The following is a 22,884-nucleotide window of genomic DNA, read 5'->3' as shown; positions in this document are numbered from 1 at the left end:
TCCCCCCCCCCTTCCACTTCTCTCCCCACTCTTCCACCCACTCTCTCCCCCTCCTCCCACTCCCTCCTTCCTCTCCCCCCCCTCCCCCCCTACCCCATCTCTCCCTCCTCCCCATCCCTCCCCCCACACCTCCCATCCCTCTCCCCACTCACCTTCCCTCTCCTCTCTACACCATATCCCTCCTCCCCTTCCTCCGCCCCATGCCTCACACCTTTCTCCCCCTCCCCATCCCTCCTCCTCCCCCTCCCCCACCCCTATCTCCTCTCCCTCCTCCCACCCATCCCATCCCTTCTCCCCCCACCCCCTTCTTCCCCTCTCTCCCACCCCTTTTCCCCCTCCCCACTCCCTCCACTCTTCCTCCTCTCTCCCCTACCCCCACACATCTCTCCCACTCCCCTCTCCCTATCTCCCTCCTCACCCTTCTCCCTTCTCCCTCTCCTCCTCCCCCCACCCCATCCCTCTCTCCCCAGCGCTCTTCCCTCTCTACCCCACCCCCTTCCCCCTCCCCCCAACATCATCTCTCCCCCTCCCCTCCGTCCTACTCGCCCTTCTCCCCTCCCCCCAGTTGCCCTTCCCTCCCTCTCTACCCACCCCCTTCCCTCTCTTCCTCCGCCCCCTACCCCTGTCCCTCTTCCAGCCACTCCCCTTACCCCCACCCCATCTCCCTCTCCCACACCACACCCCCCCCACTCTCCCCCTCTCCCCCTCCTGTCCCTCTTCTACCACTCCTCCCCCTCTCCCCTTCCCCTCCCCACTCTACTTCTCTCCCCCTCTCCATTCTTTCCCCTCTCCCCCCACCCCTATCCCCCTCCCTCCCTCCTCTCTCTCTCTCCTCCCCCCTCACCCCCCTCACCTCCCTCCCCACCCCCCTCCCTCCCCCCCCCCCCCTCCCTCCCGGGACCTCGCTTTGCTGTGGCCACTGCAAACCCTTGCCCAATGCAACGTTCTTCAAGAGTATTTTACCACTTGTTTTCTGCCTGCCGCCACCTATCTGGAGCCCAACACTGTGCTGTGAGCTTCTCGGCAATTACCACCACAGTCGCCTCCATCCGCGATAACAGAAATCCGTTATAATGAGGTCCGTAATAACGAGTGTAGACTGTTGTTGAGAGTTCAAGTTCCTAGGTGTAAATATCATCAACAATTTGAAGATAGACACAAAATGCTGGAGTAATGGACCCGTCTCACTCACGGTGCGTGTCTACCCTCGAGTGATGCAGAGTGAAAGGAAAAAAGAAAAAAAAAAAAATCACACTCGTGGTTGTCTACTAGATTCCAAGTTTATGTTCCCGAGTACGGGAGACAAGTGTTGATGTCATTTTTTTTTAATCTGCACTCTCTGAAGCTGTAATTCAGCACCTCCATTATTTTTTGCGCTACATCATTTACTCACAAATAATATCCTTTGCCTGAATAGCACAAAAAACAAAACAATTTTTCACTGTGCCTGGGTATACATATCCATGTTTTCAGCATCCAAGCTCCAAGTACAGAGGAGATGGCATGATCCTCCACTAAAGTAACATGAAGGTTAGCCAGTGTAGGAAAGAACTACAGATGCTGGTTTAAATCGAAGGTAAACACAAAATGCTGGAGTAACTCAGCGGGACAGGCAGCATCTCACGACCCGAAACGTCACCCATTCTTTCTCTCCAGAGATGCTGCCTATCCCACTGAGTTACTACAGCATTTTGTGTCTACCTAAGAAGGTTAGCCTTGCAGTGCCTAAGGTCCTTTGCCCAAAGAAGGGGTTTGCATATAAACACTAGGTACACAAATTATGTTGTCCAAATTTCAATAGAATTTTCTTGCTCCCCCTGTTGTAGGACAGGAAGGATTGGGTAGAAAGTCAAAAAGATGAGATGGGAAAATGCAATAAAAAAGATAAAAGGGAAAGCCATTGTGTTTTTTTTAAATGATCTATTCAATTCCCACATCCCTCTTGTCCCACTCCCCTTTCGACAACTCCCTCCATTTATTTTTTGTAAACATAATTATTTGTATTGATTCAGCTTATCCAATCCACAGGAAAAAATCTTTGCTTCATGCACATCAATTATACCTTTAGTTATGTACTACTTCCAGAAACATCTTACAGAAATAGTAGACTGTACAGTTGCACTGTAGCATGAATCTAGCAATTAAAAAAACTCAAATGTTACTGTAAATCATGGAACTCACCCGGAAGATGCCAACCCAGTCCTTTTGATGGGGCTTAATGTATGGAGTCAGCGTGTAATGGCACTCAAGTGGAGCATGAGGGAGATAACTTTTTGCCACATTTTGAAAGATCACATGGGCAAAATTCGATGACAGCATTGTGCTGCTTGATGGAAGTGGAACATGAACGATATCCATTCTTTAGCACAATATCTGTAAAATTTAAAAAAAAATTGGCCAGTTACTCAAATTGCTATAGTTTCCAATTTATATCACCCGCAATACAACCGAGGATCAAACAACATTTTAAGTATAACAAAGAAATAATGAGATTCAGCGAGTATATAAAGCTCCTACATACACAAGTAAGAGCATTTCACCTCATTTTTATGCAGCACTTTTGGAGATGTCCAATAGACAGAGGAACAGAATCAAGCCATTCAGTGCATTGTTTACTCTGGCATTCAATTATTTCTGATCTACCAGCTCTGTTGCTATACAACTGCAAGGTCTCCAAGTTCAAACACCAGTTCGCTGACCTCCCAAACATTGCCTTTTACATTTGTGTTGGATGCCTGGATCTAAGTCTGGGATAGACATAAAATGCTGGAGTAACTCAGCGGGACAGGCACCATCTCTGGAGAGAGGGAATGGGTGACGTTTTGGGTCGAGACCCTTCTTCAGACTGATGTCAGGGGAGTGGGCGGGACAAGATAGAATGTGGTCGGAAACAGCAAGATTGGTGGGAGAACTGGGAAGGGGGAGGGGATGGAGAGCGAGGGAAAGCTCTTGCTATTGAATGTTGAAGTTAGACAAAATCAATGTTTATACCGCTGGGGTGCAAGCTACCCAAGCAAAACATGAGGTGCTGTTCCACCAATTTGTGCCAGGCCTCACTCTGACCCTGGATAGAAAGGTCAGATTGGGAATGGGACAGGGAGTTAAAGTGCTGAGCAACAGGGATATCAGGTAGGTTAAGGCGAACTGAACGGAGGTGTTCAGCAAAACGATTGCCGAGCCTGCTCTTGGTCTGGCTGATATGCACGAGTTGACACCTGGAGCAGCGGATACAGTAGATTAGGTTGGAGGAGGTGCAAGTAAACCTCTACCTCACCTGGAAAGACTGTTGGGGTCCTTGGATAGAGTCGAGGGGACAGGTGTTGCATCTTCTGCGGTTGCAGGGGAAAGTACCTGGTGAGGGGTTGGGAAGGAACAAGTTGACCTGTGGGAACGGTTTTGGCGGAAAGCTGAAAGGGGTGGAATACTGGACTCGCTGAATGTCCCTATCCAGCTATCCGGCAAGCTAAACAATGAATCCAACAAACACCAGTAGAGACGAGCTGTCGTATGATGCTTTACTGTATTCAACTGTGAAAAGGCATTGCGTCTAACAAACTCTGTGGGGGGGGGGGGGGGGGGGGGGGGGGGGGGGGGGATGGCAATGGATTACACACCGTGAATGACACTGTCTAAACACCATGAGGTACCCTATCTGAGCTGGACCCTTCCTTGTTTTTGACAACTTCCTGTATAAAAGGAAGCGTAACTTAAAGCTGCTGTACCAGAACTTCCAGCAGGTGGCATTAATGCTTGTAAACAAAATACAGTCCAGTACACTCCCCGCCTGGGGTCTCCCAGACCCCATGCAAGTCTCCCATTTAACCCCCAGAATCCTCGGGAGACAGGAGGAGGAACACTTCAGTGATTGGGCGGATGTAGAGCTTCTGGCCTCCATCCTTGAAGATTCTGACTTCCATTCTCTGAACCTTCCCATCCTGACTTGGAAAAGTCTTTGAGATGATTGCCATGGGCCCCTCATTTCTTCTGGCCTGTTTGTCCTTCAGGAGGACGATGTCTCCTTCTTTAAGATTTTGCCTTGTGTCCAACCGCTTGTATCGACTTTGCAGTAACAAGATACTCCTGACGCCATCTGCTCCAAAAGGTTTTCACTAGGCTTTGAACACGCTTCCACTCTTCTTTGAGAATAACTCCTTTCCCAAAGTCACCAGGAGGAGGAAGGGGAACATCTGTCTTTCGAGGCAGGAGTGTAGCTGGAGTCAGAATGAAAGGTGACCCCGGGTCCGAAGGCACATGGATGAGGGGTCTTGCATTAATCACAGCTGTGACATCTGCCATAAATGTCGTTAAGGCCTCATGTGTGAGGCAGGCTGCTCCATTGTGGTGGAGCATGTAGTCGATGATACGACGGGTGACACCGATCATCCGCTCCCACGCTCCACCCATGTGGGAGGAATGGGGCAGATTGAATACCCATGTACACTTCTGATCCTGGAGGTACTTCTCGACGCTGTCGGAGCTGGTGCTTGAATCACCCATCTTCAGCTCATGACTCGCACCAACAGTTAGTGACGCAGTCTGATCGTATCTGCTTTACTGGCCCTCTGATGGCAAAAAAAACCTCCTCAGGGCATTGATAAAGCTGCTAGCACTCATGCTCTCTATCACTTCGATGTGAACAGTTCTGTACACATGCAGGAGAGCAGCACAGCCCATCTCTTGCTGTTGCTGTGTCCTCCTCTGGTCTGGCGTGACGTCACCTCCCAAGAGCCAAACACGTCATCGCCCATGTAAGTGAAGGGTGGTGCCACTTGTAGTCATTCAACTGGAATGTCGGCCATCTGCTGGTACTCATTCTTACCACGGAGTTTCCTGCAGATGACGCACCTGAAGTGGAAACCACTGATGCACCTCTTCGCTCCAACCACCATTTGATGACGTCCTGGGATGATTACTGGATTGGTTTCCTCTGTTCCCAGCTTTGCCTGAGTGATGCGGCTTCCCACTCGTAGCAATCCACTGCCACACAATATTGGACACAGCTTGCACAAAGGGCTGTGTGCGGGGAGGTTGCATGCTGCAGTGGTGCACTCCAACTATTACGAATAACACTGTTGTTGGACACCCTTCATAATGAGCATCTCTGCTTTCTGCAACTCTTCTACAGTAGGGCCTGAACGACAAATGTGCCAACCTTGGCAGCTGTCGCCTTGGTTAGGCTTAGAAGACATACATCGCCGACAACTACCCATCCCAGATCCAGCTTCTAATAATAATGATAAATTTTATTTGTGGGCGCCTTTCAAAAGTCTCAAGGACACCTTACAGAAATTAACAAGAATAATAAACCATATAATCGGAATAAAATAAATAATAAAGACATCACCAATACACAAATTAAAGACAGAATTCGATCCAAAGACAAAAAATCAAAAACACAACGTGAAGAGAGAGCAGCGGCAGCCAAACCGCGCCAGCGTACACTCTCCCTTCCGACAGCCATCTTGGACACAGAATAAAATATTCAGTCACTCACAAAAATCATCCCCCCACAATGGTTACCAATGTGGGGGAAGGCACAATGCCCTGTCCCCAACCCCAGTTCTCCCAAAGTCAGGCCTATTGAAGCCTCCGCTATTGCCTCTATGGAGGCCCGATGTTCCTGGCCGTTCTGGCCGGGTGCTGTTGCCCCGGCGTTGGGAGAGTCCACTCAGCGGCTGGGCCACCTGGAACGGCCGCTTCCTAACCGTAGACCGCGGCTTCCAAAGCCGACAAGGCCGTGCCGGTTTGGAGCTCCCAGGCTCCCGATGTTAAAGTCGGCGCCGCCCACTCCGCTCCACAGACTTGCAGCCCGGAGGTGTTGAACTCGGCGGTCACAGCTCACCGGAGCTCCAGCGCGTCAATCCAGCGCTGCGACCCAGGCAAGGCATCGGCCGCTACGCTCCACGATAGCCCTCCAGCGCTGTGCCGCCACCGAAGCCGAGGTGCTGAGCGGTCCCTGCCAGGAAACGGCGCTCCACGCCCGCTGGTAGGCCACGAGGACGGGTCGACGGGGCAGCCCGGAGAAAAAGCTGCCTCACCGACCAGGTAGGGACCTAGAAATATAGCTACCCTCTTCCCTCCACATTAAAAAGTCTATTTCTCCAACAGACAAAGCACAGGACTCACTAAAACTTCAAAAAAAAAGTGAATTAAAAGGACGGCTGCTGGTTAGCACCCGTTCCCCAAGATGGCTCCTCTTCTGGGCGAACGGGGCATTGTTGGGACCATTAATTTGCTTCCTCACTTTATGCATCTGCAGAATATCTCTTCCCAATAGGAGTAGTATTTCGGCCTTTGGATCCAGTGGAGGAATCTCATTGGCAGTGTGTCTGATGACTGTGGTGATGCGCAGCATTGGGAGTGGGTATCTCGGCACAGTTGTTTAACCACTTGATTGCATTTTAGGAGCGGAGGAAGAGGGAGCAATGTCTTCTCATCCACAGACTCCACCATGTAACCGCAGGCTGTTCTACCTGCAGTCTGCTTGAGCCCGGCACATGTCCGCAGTGTATATGGCTGATGATTTCCTTTGATCTCAAAGATATTGAAGAACTCAGATGTTGTGAGACAGCGGTTGCTCTGTTCATCTAAGATGGCGTACATCCTGCGTGCCTCTGGACGACGTCCTCTGGATAGACTGAGATGAGACACATCTTAGCACATGCTTTCGCGCTGACCCCTTCACCGCACACCTCTGTGCATCTGGAGGTGATCTCCTGGTTTACCGCTACCTCTTCCTCCCCGCCATGCTCAGATGCGGGGGGAGATGGCTTGGACTGCCTAGGGGCTGGGCCTGGATGTAGAGCAGAGAGGTGTCTGTCACTGTCACACTCAATACAATTCACTTCTGCTTTACAGTTCTTGGCAAAATGACTTGTGGAGGAGCAGCAGCGGAAACAAACGGAATGTTCCTTAATGAAGTGTTTGCGGTCTTCCAGGCTCTTTACTCTGAAGGCTCTGCACTTCGTTAATGGATGAATCTTAGCATGAATGGAACACAGCTTGGATGGGTCACTGGATTTCTGTGTCTCAGGGGTTGTTGGAGATGCTTGTGTCCTGTGGATGGAGACAAGAGTTTTACCATGTCTCTCTATTTTTTCTCCCTTGACAATTGCTGGATGAGAGAATCACAGATTGAAGCTGGGGTCCGTTCTGGTTTTTGCCTCCAATAGTCGGCAAACACACTAAATGGGGGGGGGGGGGGGGGGGGGGGGGGGGGGGGAAATGGGATGCAGTGGCGGCGTTTATAATTAGATCCAAATTTGGTCCACTTTTCCTGGATGTTATAACGAAGCTTCTCAACAATCGGTGCAACTCCCCTGGAGGTATCAAGGTAAGACCAACCAGGTAGTACCCATCAAACTTTGATTTCTGACAGAAGGTCCCCGAGCCCACGTAGCTCCTATGGCTCTTTGATGGTGCTCCTGGGAAAGTTCTCAAGCTTGGTAAAGAGAACCAAGCTTGTCCAAGCTCAATATACTCAGGTGAACCATAACTTTCTTCAAGCCTCTGCCAAACCATCGTCAAACCTGCTGGTGGATTTCTCATGTCGACAGCCTTAATTCTTGTTGCCTGCTCCGAGGATTCTTTTCCAAGTCATTTTATCAAAAGATCTAGCTCTCCTCCGGGTGAAAGGCGCAGGTCTGCTATGGCGCTTTGGAAGGAGGATTTCCAAGCCCAGTAATTCTCGGGCTTGTCATTAACGGCCGTCAATGCCGTTATAACAAGCTGGCTGCGGGCGAGGTATCTGGCGAGGTCTACGGTGGTGGGATCGATATTGTTGTTGATTCGAGGAGGGTCGATAAAGCCATTGTGGTTAAAGGTTGAAGTTGGCTTTCTATCCTCCAATTTAGGCTCCATGATTCCTTGGACATTACTGGCATTGTCATGCCTATGAAATGAACTGGCCAGATTAGACTTGGTCTGATGAATGGACGGCAATGAACTAAATAGAATGCTTTCACTCTCGATATCATGATTGGTGACATGTTGGCTTGACTTTGGTTTCCTCCCACACTCCAAAGACGTATAGGTTTGTAGGTTAATTGGCTTGGTAAATGAAAAATTTGTCAATAGGATAGTATTAATGTGCGGGGATCACTGGTCGGTGTGGACCTGGTGGGCCGAAGGGCCTGTTCCCGCACTGTATCTCTAAACTAATAAAAACTAAAACTATAATGGTTATAATTCCTCGAATGTTGCAAAACATACTCGGCTATTAAATTACGATTATGATTATGACAACTATAATGGAAGAGGAGAACCCCCCATTCCCTAATGAATGAGAACATCTCTGCTGACCTGGTATGGAAAATCTCATCCTGGGCACAGAAGCGGCTTAGATGGAGGAGTTGGGGGGGATATAGTCTTTACAGAAAACAGGGTGGGAAGAAGAAGTGTAGTCTAGATAGCTATGGGAGTTATTGGGTTTGTAATAGATGTCAGTCAATAGTCTGTCTCCTGTGATGGAGACGGCGAGATCTAGAAATGGCAGGGAGATGTCGGAGATGGTCCAAGTGAATTTGAGTGCAGGATGGAAATTAGTTGTGAAGTTGATGAATTCAGTGAGTTCTGCTTGGGTGCAGGAGGTAGCACCGATGCAGTCTATTCATTTATATAGATCATTTCAATTACAATATGAACACACATTTATAGCGTAACTAAGATTTATAATATTTTACAGATGTAAATTAGCATTTAGATATAAATCTACATATACATAAACCTGCTATCAACTTTTCCACTAAATTTAGATTCAAAACTGCCTATGCAAATCTATGATTAATTGAAGGTAGACAAAAATGCTGGAGGAACTCAGCGGGTAAGGCAGCATCTATGGAGAGAAGGCGATACTTTGGGTCGAGACCCTTCTTCAGACTGATATCGGGGGAGGGGGCGGTAAAAAGAAAGGAAGAGGCTGAGAGTAGGCTTTTGGGAGAGATGGGAAGCAGGAGGGGAAGGAGGGAGAAAGCAAGGACTATCTGAATTTAGAGAAGTCAATGTTCATACCGCTGGGGTGTAAACTACCTAAGCAAATTATGAGGTGCTGTTTCTCCAATTTGTGCTGGGCCTCACTCTGGCAATGGAGGAGGCCCTTGGACAGAAAGGGCAGATTCTGAATGGGAGGGAGAGTTGAAGAGCTGAGCCACCGGGAGATCAGGTTGGTTAGTGCGAACTGAGCGGAGGTGTTGGGCGAAGTGATTGCCAAGCTTGCGCTTGTTCTCGCCGATGTAGAGAAGTTGACACCTGGAACAGCGGATGCAGTAGATGAGGTTGGAGGAGGTGCAGGTGAACCTCTGCCTCACCTGGAAAGACTGCTTGGGTCCTTGGATGGAGTCGAGGGGGGCGGTAAAGCGACAAGTGTAGCATTTCCCACGGTTGCAAGGAAAAGTACCCGGGTTTGGGTGGGAAGTGATGAATTGACTAGGGAGTTACGGAGCGAACGGTCTCTACAGAAAGCAGACAGGGGAGGAGATGGAGTAGATGTGGCCAGTAGTAGGATCCCATTGGAGGTGGCAAAAATGTCAGAGGATTATATGTTGTATGCAACATTGATTAATTGAATGTCTACCTATTCGATCCTAAAGCTATTTCTTTTTGTTTATCATCCATTTTACCACTGACCATTATTTAATGTTGACAATCTCTAAAAGTGGATAAGGATGCTTCTTTAGGAATATGACCACGTCAGTTAATTAATCTCTGCAATTTTGTTTTTGCTATTATCAATGTGCCAATGTAACATTTTAAGGATATTAATAAATTGAAAGACTTTAACGATGATTATGGTAATTGGGAGGTTTTAACTGATGACAGACAGAATGGCAACATTGACAGATAAACAGTGGTTTCAAAAGCTTAATCGTGGACGCCAGTATGTTTAGCAAGACCACATTAGCCAATGGCATATTCTGTTGTGGCGGATGTGACAGACTATCTTTGCAGAATTTGTTTATTTAATCACAGGCAGAAATTCTGTGCATCCAATGTGATGGTTGAATAATTATCACCTCATTTTGAAGAAGAAATGTTAACCACGTGTAAAAAACATTGTAGTACTGTGTTTAAAACTGTTTCTCTTTAGACTGGGTGATCAATATGTCAAATTGAGCTACACCAAATATTTTTTAAATCAATAACGTGTTACACTGCATTTGGAGACGGTATTTAAATTCAGTCTATTGAAGCAAAATGCCAGTGGTGAATCCTTGGGACAAATGACTTATCTGTGCAGTAGCATTCTTAAATAACTAAACATTTTTAATTATAATAAATCTTCATAAAACATAGTTTTGTTTATTGCCACATGTACAGATGTACAGTGAAAAGCTTTTGTTGCGTCCTAACCAGTCAGCGGAAAGTTTATAATCGAGCTATCCACGGTGCACAGATACATGATAAAAGGAATAAAGTTTTAGTGGAAGCTAAAGTCAAGTAAAGCCCAATTAAATATAGTCCAAGCATCTCCAGTGAGGTAGAGAGTAATTCAGGACCTCTCTCCAATTGTTGGTAGTATGATTTACTTGCCTGATAACAGCTGCAAAGAAACCGTCCTAGAATCTGGAAGTATGCATTTTCACACTTATGAACCTCTTGCCTGATGGGAGAGGAGTAAGAGGGAGTGACTGGGGAGAGACTCATCCTTGATTATGCTGGTGCCCTTTCCGAGGCAGCATGAAATGTAAATAGGGTTAATGGAGGGAGGTTGGTTTGAGTGATAGTCTGAGCTGCAATTCTCTGCAATTTCTTGTGGTCTTGGATGGAGCTGTTGCCAAACCATACCATGATGCATCCCAATAAAATGCTTTCTACGCAGACATTGGTGAGAGTTATTGGGGACATGCCGAACTTCCAAAGCCTTCTAAGGAAGTAGAGGTGTTGGTGTGCTTTCTTGGCCATTGCTTCAATATGGGTGGTCCAGAACAATTTGCTGGTGATATTTACTCCTTGGAACTCAAAGCCTTCAACCATCTCTTCTTTGGCATCATCAATGGGCATGTGTACAGCATTACTTCCTGAAGTCGATCACCATCTCCTTTGTCTTGCTGACATTGAGAGAAATATTGTTGTCTTCACACCAGGTCACGAGGTTCTCAATCTCCTTCCTGTAATTCGCCTCGTCATTATTTGATATCCACCCCACAACGGTGGTGTCATCCGCAAATTTGTCAATTGAATTGGATGTGTAATCGGCTGCACAGTCGTGGGTGAATAAGGAGTAGAGAAGGGGGCTGAGAACACATCCTTGCTAAGCACCCATGTGGACGATTATGGTAGAGGATGATTTTCTGTTAGTGAGGAAATCGAGGATCCAGTTGCAGAGATGAGTGCAGTGAGAGAAGATAGATAAGCACCTATTAAAGTTACATGCAATTCTAGTCATTCTTAATGTTGTCAAATAATTAGATCCATATTGGGCTTGAACTGAATCATCTGCTTTTAAGTCACATCGAGTACATGAAGAAAATTTAAGAAAGTGAAATATTTCAGTGTTATGCATGCACTACAAATAGAAACCCTTAATTACTCATTAAAAACCAGGTTGCTTCGTGCTTTTTAGTCTACTGGAAAATTAGGGCGCATGACAAATATAAAAGACCCATTTTCTTTTGCTTATGGATCATGGTTGTCCATTGCAAGGCCAACTGCAGGTCCACCTGGTGAAAGTACTCCCATTGTGCTGTAGGATGTAACATTTCAGGATGCAGATACAGTGATAATGAAACAGAATAATATTTCACATGCTAGATGGAGCATGATTTGAAAATTAATAGTTGTTATTGTCCATCTCAGCAGTGGAAATTGCAAGCGTGGGAGCTTCTAACAAAACGGTCCCAGCAAGGAACTAAAGTATGCATCTCCAAGATGCACTGCAATCACAGCAATTCATTGATGAAGTAAACAAAGATTTAGAAAGGTGAACAGAATTTGAAGGCATTAGCTGTAAGGAAATGTTGAATAAATTTGGATTGTTTTCTCTGGAGGTGTGTATGAAGGGAGACCTAATAGAAATGTATAAAATAAGAGGAATAGATAGGGGAGACAGTCATGACCATTTTCCAAGGATGGAAATGCCAAAGCTTTAAGGTGAGAGAGGCAATGTTAAAAGGAGACGTGCATGGCAAACATGTTTTAAATATATAAACACACACACACAACATGGAGATGTGCATGGTGATTCCTTTTTAAACACAATCACGGAGATGTGTTTATAAAAACAGACAGATAGGCAGGGCGTTTTTTTTTTACACATAGTGGTGGGTGGCCAGAATGTGCAGCTAAGGGTGATGGTGGTGGCAGATATGATAGTGGCATTTAAGAGGCTTTTGGATGAGGACATGGATATGCAAGGAATGGAGGGATAGGGATCACATGCAGGCAGAGGAGTTTATAGAGGCATATTTGGCATGGGATTGTGGCCCAAAGAGCCTGTTCCTGTGCTGTACTGTTCTATGTTCAATACTATTGAATGTCATGGATAAAAGACTATATGCACTCTTCTTGAAGACAATCATTGTCTGACACTTGTGCAGCATAAACATCACTTGACCCTTATCAGTCCAAGACTGGCTATTATCTCAGTTTTGCTGCCTGCATGCACAAACCATTTTATCATGCAACTGGTTGCAAACAGAGTTGAACAGAGATAGAAGTGGGACAAATTGTGATGGACGTCATGATCTTAAGACCGAAGCATACCGAAACTCTTGCATTAATGTCCTGGGTTTGATGTCTGAATGTCAGAATCAGTGAAGAAGTGTTTTGGCCCGAAACGTTGCCTATTTCCTTCGCTCCACAGATGCTGCCGCACCCACTGAGTTTCTCCAGCATTTTAGTCTACCTATAAATTAGGTGGTAATGGAGACATTTGATGAAAAGTAAAATTTCTGATAAGGCTGGGTCTAATTGGTCCTGATTTGGTTGAAAAACAGACTCAGTTCACAATTTTCCACCCCTCCACACCTCTGCAAATAGTGGAGGAGGGTAAAGGGACTGTCCCACTTGGCTGTCTTTCGTGCACCATTTACGCGACCTGCTAGCACGTGGATAGCGCGGGGATGGGCGCACGGAGTGGTGTGGAGGAATGTGGAGTGGCGTGGAGGAGTGTGGACTTCGTCCTGCACAAAATCTTCGCCCGCTACCGGCCTGTCACGTAACTGACAGCCAAAGTGGGACAGGCCCAAGACCCTGGCGTGACGCAATGTCTCACCTCCAACAGCAGCAGAAGCAGGCAAACGATCGTCGAACTCAGCCTGGGGCTCACGGCCGTTGCGGATCCGGATCCGCCCCCACTTCTACTCCCAGAGCGGGGCCAAGAAAATTGAAGAGAGACACAAAATGCTGCAGTAACTCAGCGGGACCGGTAGCATCTCTGGAGGGAAGGAATGGATGACGTTTCGGGTCAAGACCCTTCTTTCAGACAGAAGAAAAGTCTCGACCCAAAACATCATCCAATCCTTCTCTCCAGAGATGCTGCAGGTCCCGCTGAGTTCCTCCTGCATTTTGTGTCCATCTTCAAATGACGTCATGCGCTCCAGACGGCTGTGCGGGCGCATGATGACGCGAGCGAATCTCGTGGGACCGTCACGCCTCAACGCGACAAAGAGGTCTTGTAATTAGCGTGCCAAGGACACATAAGGGCTAAAGATTGCAAATTATATCCAGTTCAAAAGGATGAACACAGCGACTATACACCGATCAGTCTTTCCGCTGGCTCCCTAGCACGCAAAAAAAGCTTTTCCCTGTAACTCAGTACACGTGACAATAAACTAAACTAAACATACTCATTGAGAGAAAAGAAAAAGCCACTTTGAAATAGGTGCATTAAATGAAAACCAATAAAGGTGTTGAAGGAGAATATTTCCTGATGCTTTGTTTCTTGGAGACTTTTGGAGGATTGAAGATGTATTAAGAATAACAAAGGAATTAAAGTGGAGTCCTGTAGATTAAACTGCCGGCAGACGTACCGATACAAATTCAAGTGACAGAAATTAAAATAATGGGGAATAGCAGCTATACCTTCATTATCACTGCTCCTTCTGTATTATTTTAATGACTCCAATCTATCCATCTATCTATACATAACTAAAACTCTGATCTTGTGCTCTTACGGTTTGCGGGGTTTTTCTATTTGCGCAAAAACATTACGCGATAGCGCTGTGATTTCTCGCCCTCTTGCTCACCATTCTCCTGTGCTGCGCGTGCAACAGTTTTGTTCCGATCGATGGTATATTGCAAAAGTTATTGAGGTTTAAAAATCGTAAAAACTGCTCATGCGCAGATTGCTGTCAGTCACCGCCACGCGATTGGTCTCATCTCCAGTCACACAGGAAGGGGCGTCGCCACACTGATTGGCCGCGTCTGTGGTCAATCAGCTGGAGGTCGCCATGGTGAAGGAGTGGTGCCTCCGCCCGAGGAGCTGCAGCCGCGCAGTACCTGGTGAGGAGGATGGTGCTGCGGGCCGAGCCCAGTGATTGGGCCTGGGTGGGAGCCCCGGACTGGAGCCAAGGATAAGCCCGGGGACTGGGCCTGGGCTGGAGTTGTGCCCAAGCCCGGGGCCTGGTCAAGGTGCACCAGCACCTCGGGGGCCACCAGGCTGCCGCCAACCTGCTGCACAACCTGCACTTCCTGCTCTGCGGCCAACCCTCCACCCTCACCCCACTCCCGGCACAGCGAGCCCAGCTCCTTCGAGGCCCAGGTCCGCGAGTGCTTCGGCCGCCGATGGCCAGGGCCGGGCCGAGTACGAGAACCAGGCTGAGTTCCAGGCCTTGGCGCTGCTCTACAACCTGGATAGGTGCTGGGACAGAGAATGGGAGTGAGGGGAGGAGGATGAGGGAAATGGGGTGATAGAAAGAGTTGGGGGAGGGGCTGCGCCGGGCCCTGCTGTCTGAGGGAGGGAGAGGGAGGGAGGAAAGAGAGGAAGGGAGGAAAGAAAGGGAGGGAGTGGGGTAGAGGGGCAGTGGAGTGCATGGGGAGTGCATAGGGAGGGGGGTAGAAGGGGCCCAGGGTGATGGGCAAGGTAGGATAGAGGGGGTGAGTAGAGGGAGAGGGGGACAGGGAGGGTGGATTTGATGGGAGAGGGATGGGCGAGTGGTGGAAATATTGCGTTGGGGGAACAGGTTACTTGTGGGGAACGGGTGAGTGGTGGAATATTTCGTCGGGGAACGAGTTGCGTCGGGGAACGAGTAGCTTTCGGGGAACGAGTTCGGGGAACGAGGAGGGGGGACCAGGCCTCCTGTGTGACAGGGACCCAACGGGTCCCACTTAGTCCAGTATAAATAAAATTTCAATCTCAAAGTGTATCAATAATACAAAAGTTTAAATTGATGGTAGAAGTTAACAAAGGCAATAACATTAGGAGGACATGGACAGGAGAAATGTCATGATTATTAGGAACAATGAATATACAAAATAAAATAATCAATGTCAAAATGAATACTTAGGCAAGGGTAGACAACATTTCGTACATGGTAGGGGAAATAATGACTTAAAATAGCATTAACAATCCTTACTAGTATACTGATATCCATTTTCTCATCAGGTTTTTAGAAACAAATGGATGGATAGAATACTTTGTCACATGTGACAAGGCACAGTGCAATTCTTTACTTGTATACCCAATGTATACGACGAGTTAAGGCAAAGCATTCAAAAGATGTTTACTGAAATGTTATGATGAATAAAATAAAGACAAATTCAATGTGTGTTCTCCCAAAAGCAAAACTGATATCTTCAAAAAACCCAGAAAGTAAATATAGAAAAATGATTTCAGTGATACAAAAGGTGGGTATTTAGGTTACAGATTTAAAACACCATTAACAAATAAATAAATTTGAAGCCCACAGGATTATAGGGATGCAAGTTTATTAAATAAAATAAAGTAAAAATAGAGTTTAGAGTTGAAAACAGCAGGATAAAAATATTTTGCAGGAACACAAACTAAAACACAAAAATATTGCCATTGAGAAGGCATGACTGTTCTTTCAGAGACATATGATGGTTAACTGACATCAAAACCATGCCGATTTCATTCTATAAATAGAATGAAATGTCATCATTCAGAAACTCGTCAATTCAATATTTACATTTTAATGCTAGCAAAATTGTTTTGTAATTAGGATTCATTTCCTTTTAAACTAGTTGTATCAGTGAATGCAGCACCTTTTATGGGAAAACAATCAGATTACAATTGGAGGAATATACACTGCAACGGGCATCTCCATAAATCCTAGTATTATGTACTACTTTGAAAATACCCCGACCACATTATCTACACAAAACTTTCAGAATATTTATATTTCAGGGTCCATTCAAATGTAAAACCAGAGAGCAAAACACAAACAACTGGAGGAACTCAGTAGTTCTGGCAGTATCTGTGGAGAGAAATGGACAGTCGACATTTCAGGTCGAGGCTCTTCCTCTCATCTGAAAGAATGGAGGGAAGATAGAAGAAGGGTCTCGACCCGAAACGTCACCCATTCCTTCTCTCCAGAGATGCTGCCTGTTATGAGATGCTGAGTTACTCCAGCTTTTTGTGTCTATCTTCAGAATAAAGAGCATATGGGCTGGGACAATAGCAGTCACAATGGGTGAATCTAAATGAGGTAGAGTGGTGGCTGGAATCAGGTGGGATAAGAAAGGGGTGGAGGAGGTAGAGGCTGCAGATGATGGAATTTAATGGGAAGGGAAGGTGGAGTGGGTTAGGGTGGGCACCCAAATGGGAGGAGCGTGTGAGCGATGGGCGAGTGGGCGATGGGCATATTCAGAGGTGCCAGGCTGTCGTCAGAAATGGAGGATCTGGGTAGAGGGGTGCCATCTCCGATGAACTGAACTCTGACAACTTGCATTCATTTTCCATACACACTTTATTTACTTGTGCACAAGGAGAGCAGCACAACCCCAGTTACTGTACTACCCTAAAATTCCACTCGGAATGATCAATGTTTTATGCAGATTTTGACCCTTTAAATTGTGCGCACTTTCTAATTTCTTATCATCAATAACAATATGTTCTCAAAACACTAATACAAATACAATAATACTAATACAAGTAAAACAAAATGCTATTTAATCCTTTATTTAATTTTCAGTAAGGATGACTATCAATAACCTTGTAGTGTGCGTCAAGGAATACTTATCAGGAACACTGGTGTATGTCAATGAATGCCTAAAGATTGTGGCGCTGTACAACTATCTTAACCTTTGTCATGCTGCAGTTCCCACAAGGGAGGGTGGGGTGAGGGGGTGGGGTGGGAGAAAGAGAGAAGCAAGTTACTTAAATCTAGAGAATTCAATAGTCAACACCATTGTGTTGTGTAGATGGTTCATGCATGCAACCAATAATATATTGCAAGCAGTCAGTGCTGGAATGTGTCTAACCTGAGTGATCATTAAACAATAAGTAAAGTTACAAGTGTGTCAGACTTAACTGCTTTACATGTTGTATATAATGAATCTAAATACTATCTAAAATCTAAATGCAGTTACTGAATACAATGAATGGACTGTTTCTCTAATCTGCAAACTATTTTGACACATTCCATCTCCTTTACCTTCAACTAACTCCATCCATTTCATTCCTCACATGGATCTACCCATTATAGCCCAGGTTCTTGACCAACCTCCTCATATGTATATTTTAGTCAGGACAAGGGTCTAAGCACAAAACATCAACTGCCCATTTCCCTCCAGACATGTTACACAACCCAGAGTTCTTCCAGAACTGTGTTTGCTCATGGCTCCAGCATCTAGTCTCTCCTATTTCCTCAAAGCAAGAGAATATCATCTATATTTGACTAAATATTTTGCAACTCAGAAATTGCTTTAAAAAAGCAACCTTCAGTTCAGCAATCGGATCCTTTTACAGCAAATGTGTCCATATTCACAATCTACCACTGTTCTACACTTCAATAAGAACCAACTCTACATTAGTTACAAGGGATTTTCAGAATCCCACTCGAATTGAGTCGACTTTATTTATTTTATTTAAATAGTAGGCTGTTTGAGCTTTGGTTGTTTGCTTTCATTCTCGTATTGACACTCTTCCCTTTCCGAGCACAAGAGAACTCCGATTCCCAAGTCCCAATAACTGCGACATACAAACGGCAACTGAGAGCAAGTGCTGGAAGTGACGAGGAAAACCATTCACCGTTTAACAGCGCACAAGACAGGTCATCGAAACTGAAGGGAAGCGGAGGCAGATGTCGGGAGATTTACCGGGGAGTTAGTCACGGTGCCACCGGGTACAATCCGTGCCAACTGGCGGCCTGAGTCACACAGGGCCGCACTCAGCGGGCTCGGGACCGGGCGGGCCCTGGCGCCGCGGCCGAGACTCTCGCCGGGTCCGGAGCAGACAAGCGGCGATCGGGACCAACTTTAAACCTGCCGTTGCCTCCCGTTACCCCGGTGACACCGGAGGGTCAAGTGCCCGCTTCCCGTCGCGGCCCCGCTCAGAGCAGAGCGGGAGGAGGAGGGGAGGCGCTCACTCACTCACTCACTCACCTGGTCGCCGCGGTCCCCGCTGCTGCCGCCGCCGCCGCTGAACCTGCTCCTCCTGCCCCGGCTTCACAACTCCGTCACTGAGGCCGCTCGGCTCGGCCTGTGACGGCATAAACCAGCCAGACAACAACTTCCTGGGTCAAAGGGCGGGGGCGGGGCCAGGACAGAGGGCGGGGCCAGGACAGAGGGCGGGGCAAGGACAGAGGGCGGGGCAAGGACAGAGGGAAGGGGGAGGGGGAGTGAGGGGAGATAATAATAATAATAATAATAATAATAATGGATGGGATTTATATAGCGCCTTTCTAGATACTCAAGGCGCTTTACATCGCATTATTCATTCACTCCTCAGTCACACTCAGTGGTGGTGAGCTACTTCTGTAGCCACAGCTGCCCTGGGGCAGACTGACGGAAGCGTGGCTGCTAATCTGCGCCTACGGCCCCTCCGACCACCACCAATCACACACACACATTCACACACATTCACACGCAGGCAAAGATGGGTGAAGTGTCTTGCCCAAGGACACAACGACAGTATGCACTCCAAGCGGGATTCGAACCGGCTACCTTCCGGTCGCCAGCCGAACACTTAGCCCATTGCGCCATCTGTCGTCCAGCATCACGGTGCCACCGGGTGCAATCCGTGCCAATTGGCGGCCTGAGTCACACAGGGCCCTGTGCCCCCACACATCCGAGATGCTAGAGGATAGATACTGCTCTAATAGGTATGTTGCAAAGCGTACCTGAAGCGTCACTGAAAATCTGCCCCAGTCCGTGTGCGCGATTTTGGCGCCGTTTAGAGGGGGGCGGGTTTAAAACGCGATTTTCACTAGGCTGTTCCAATCGAAGATGTTCAGCCTAGTAAATCATTAACGAAAAATCGCTGAAAGACCCCATCGCAAAAGGTATTATTAGTTTTTATTGCCTTGTATAATAGTTATAATAGTTTAAAAATCACTCTCTAAACCCGCGACCTCACGCAACCACAGGGCCGCATGGAGCTGTATACAGAAGGTATGTAGCTTATTTTTACATTCAAAAGGGCTTCTTAAGAACCCTTTATACAAAGTTTAATATTGCGAGCAGCTAATTTTGGGCTTTTTATATCCCGCAGTATTTTTCTGGGCATTTGAGGGCACAAATCCACCACAATGTGAACGTTCTAAACCAGCGCGTTCACAGGATCTCACTGGAAAGCTGATTTAAAATGGACTTTAATTTACAACAATTGAACACTAAATTCCTTCCATTTGGCCTATAAATTAATGTAAATGAGATTTCAAAATCATGTTTTATTGTGAATTATTTATGAATATTATTTGGACACTTGGGCTATTTAAAAATGTTAATCATTTATTAAGAAATGGATAGATGTTTAGATCTAGTAATTGAAGTTTGAAATTAGCTACACTTGGGTAACTAACTAATTATATGTTTTAATTTCAGGTCATCCAAGTAAGATTATTTTATATTTGTTTCAGAATGGTTTCAGAAAATTTCATTCAGTTCTCTTAATTTTTAAGAAGGTTATGGCCTTTTGACAGCACACGATCACAGCTTTTTTGTTATGTCCATAGAAAATCAATAGGGAACAAGATGCTAATTTCCGAGTATGAAAATGGCCATAACTTGTTAAATACTTGAATATGAAAGTGAATTAGGTGTCAAATTAAACTTCTTTTTATGCTTTATCTGATGGGATAAATTACAGACTTGATTTTTTAAATCTCAAAATTTTGTAACATTGCTAGCTCTAGTATCTTTGATGGTGATCTCGTTCTCCCTGTAACCCCACGGTCTGGAGCAAAGGATTCAGTCGTAGTGCAGAAGGGTTTTGGCCCGAAACGTTGCCTATTTCCTTCGCTCCATAGATGCTGCTGCACCCGCTGAGTTTCTCCAGCTGTTTTGTGTACCATGGAGCAAAGGATCTTTGGTCTAGAGCCCTCTCGCTGCTGCATGTTGGGGGCACAGGGTGTGGTGGAGACCAATGATTATAGAGGAGCTCTATAATCTTTGGTGGAGACGCCCCTCAACTATATCACTCCAGGGGACCACATGAGTGGCAAGGGTGTTGGGTTAAATATTTATGTAGCGGCGGTTTTTACAACGTCTCAAAGTTCAACTTTTGATAGCCACTAACTTGTCGGGTGTGATTAGTAAAATAGTCTCACGCACTCCACGACACATTTGAAACAGCAAGTAGCAATGTTACAAAGTTTTGTGATTTTAAAAATCAAGCCTGCAATTTATCCCACTGGATAAAGCATAAAAATAAGTTAATTTTGACACCTAATTCACTTTCATATCTTCAGTATTAAAAAAAGTTATGGCCATTTTTATACTCAGAAATTAGCATCTTCCCTATTGCTTTTCCATTGACTTAACACAAAAGTTGTGACCGACGACAGTCAAAAGCTCATAACTTTCTTAAAAATTAAGAGAACGGATTGACATTTACAGTTATTATAGATTGAAGCATTCTGAAACAAATATAAAACATCTTACTTGGATGATCTGAAATTAAAGCACATAATTAGTTAATTACCTAATTGTAGCTAATTACAAAATTGACAGTTGCGTCGGAAATAGTAATAAACACCCAGATTGCCTTGAAAATTCAATGTGATATTCTCAAGATAAGAACTTTAATATTATTGTACTATATGCTGTAAGTCCGTAACAGATACGTAAATAAATAACAATTTCTAGCAATAGACCAAGTCTTTATGGAGAAGATCAGTTGCTAGCTGGTACATTGGCATATCATAGAAACATAGAAAATAGGGGCAGGACTAGGCCATTCGCCCCTTCGAGCCTCTGCTGACATTAAATAGGGAGGGGGGGGGGTTCGTTTTAATGTCCTCAACTTTGCTGATGAAAATTTGTAAAAAATCTTCACACTTAGCCGGGGACATATCCAAGCTGGTAATGGGGGCAGGACAGGTGTAAGAATTTATGGTTCTGAATAACACTTTGGGATTATGAGAGTTGTTGGAAATAAGATCAGAAAAGTATTTTGCTCTCGCAGTCTTGACATATTTGTGAAGACTTTTTCTCAACAGATCAAAGGAAATTTGGAGCTTATCACACTTCCACTTACGTTCTGATTTTCTGCACTCCCTCCTCAGGGCTCTGGTGGTATCATTAAGCCAAGGCCAACCTTTAGGCTTAGGCTTTTTCACTTTAAGAGGAGCGACAGAATTCATAATAGAAGAACAAATGGTATTAAATAAGGAAACAAGTTCCTCAGTGCTGAGATGGGGAGGAGAAGCCTCAATAGTGCGGATATTGGGAGCAGCTATGAGAGCCTCAGAGGACTTATTGGCAGTCGAAGCGTTAATGTAGCGGGAGCTACATTAGGTTGAATCCTCTTCCGAGGTAAGTCCGCCATTTTCTGTTCTCCAACTTTTGCACTCTTGAGCTCAGCTAATCCATTCGACTGTGGATATTCAGGGCTGCTGGTGATGTGGTGAAAACCCCAGCGTGCAGCAGTTTTCCCAGAGCCGTTGCCCGTCCCGTTGAGTCACCTTCAACTTCAGAGCCAAACAAAAAACACAGAGTGCTGGAGGAACTCAGCGGCCCAGGCGGCTGCCTCACCCGCTGGGTTTCTCCAGCATTTTTGTCTACCGCAAAACGTCAATGATTCCGGGAATGCCGAGGCGACCGTGTGAGAGAGCTAGAGGGAGACGAGATGGGGAGCAGGAGAGAGAGGGAGAGGGAGGGAGAGAGCAAAACACAGAGAGACACAACGTGGGTCGGTAGGTGAATGACTAACCTGCACACCAGGAAGAAGCCCCTACTCGCGGTCCGGGGCCCTCAATCATGATGGTGAGTTTAAAGAAATTCTCAACGTGTCATCGATCTACATTCCTCAGTAAATGTAATTGTGTTTTAAACAAGTATTAATGACGCCGCGTGAATTTTATTCAAAGGAACACGACGTCATCAATACTTGTTCAAAACACAATAACATTTACTGAGGAACGCGGATGGATGCATTGATGACATTGTATAACAACGTGTTAAGTACTTGCTGTTAAGAAGTGCTAACAGTACTAGTTAACAAATTGTTTGTGTCTGATGGCGGTGCAGCGGTTGTTATACACAGAGATCCTATAGTGGAGCTCTGCTAGAAGATCTTTGTTCGTTTAAAAAAAAAATCCGGATGGCGAATAAAAAAAAAACTTTATTTACCAAAGAGAATTCGTATTTCCATACGAAATACGGAACATTAGTGCGGGGCCCCCCTTAGGCGCGAGGCCCAATTGGGAGCAATCGGTCAAATCGGCTTAAGGACGGCCCTGTGTATTCGGCCTTGCCTGGCCAGTAAAACATGATTCTTGCCCATAGGACGGTAGCTTCAGCGCCTGGATGTCCTGCATGGACAGC

The 22,884-nt window shown here is 46.0% G+C and overlaps 1 protein-coding gene across 2 annotated transcripts in view; it reads right to left on the bottom strand.

Annotated features, from left to right (window-relative positions):
- The window catches only part of tax1bp1b (Tax1 (human T-cell leukemia virus type I) binding protein 1b), a 97,478-nt gene extending 78,824 nt beyond the window's left edge, over nucleotides 1-18,654 (bottom strand). Inside the window, exons 1-2 of one of the 2 annotated variants that reach the window (XM_055659915.1) lie at nucleotides 18,502-18,654; nucleotides 2,182-2,373 (exon numbers count right to left, since the gene is read on the bottom strand). In XM_055659915.1, the coding sequence (XP_055515890.1) occupies nucleotides 2,182-2,358 (177 nt within the window). In that variant the 5' untranslated portion in view covers nucleotides 2,359-2,373; nucleotides 18,502-18,654. The remainder of the gene's footprint in view (nucleotides 1-2,181; nucleotides 2,374-18,501) is intronic. The other variant, XM_055659924.1, reaches the window with a different exon arrangement.
- Between the last annotated feature and the right edge of the window lie 4,230 nt (nucleotides 18,655-22,884).

The sequence above is a fragment of the Leucoraja erinacea genome, chromosome 2 (assembly GCF_028641065.1).
Source record: "Leucoraja erinacea ecotype New England chromosome 2, Leri_hhj_1, whole genome shotgun sequence".
Classification (NCBI taxonomy): Eukaryota; Metazoa; Chordata; class Chondrichthyes; order Rajiformes; family Rajidae; genus Leucoraja; species Leucoraja erinaceus.
The sequence above is the reverse complement of the archived record's forward strand: the minus strand, read 5'-3'. Positions and strand labels throughout refer to the sequence as shown.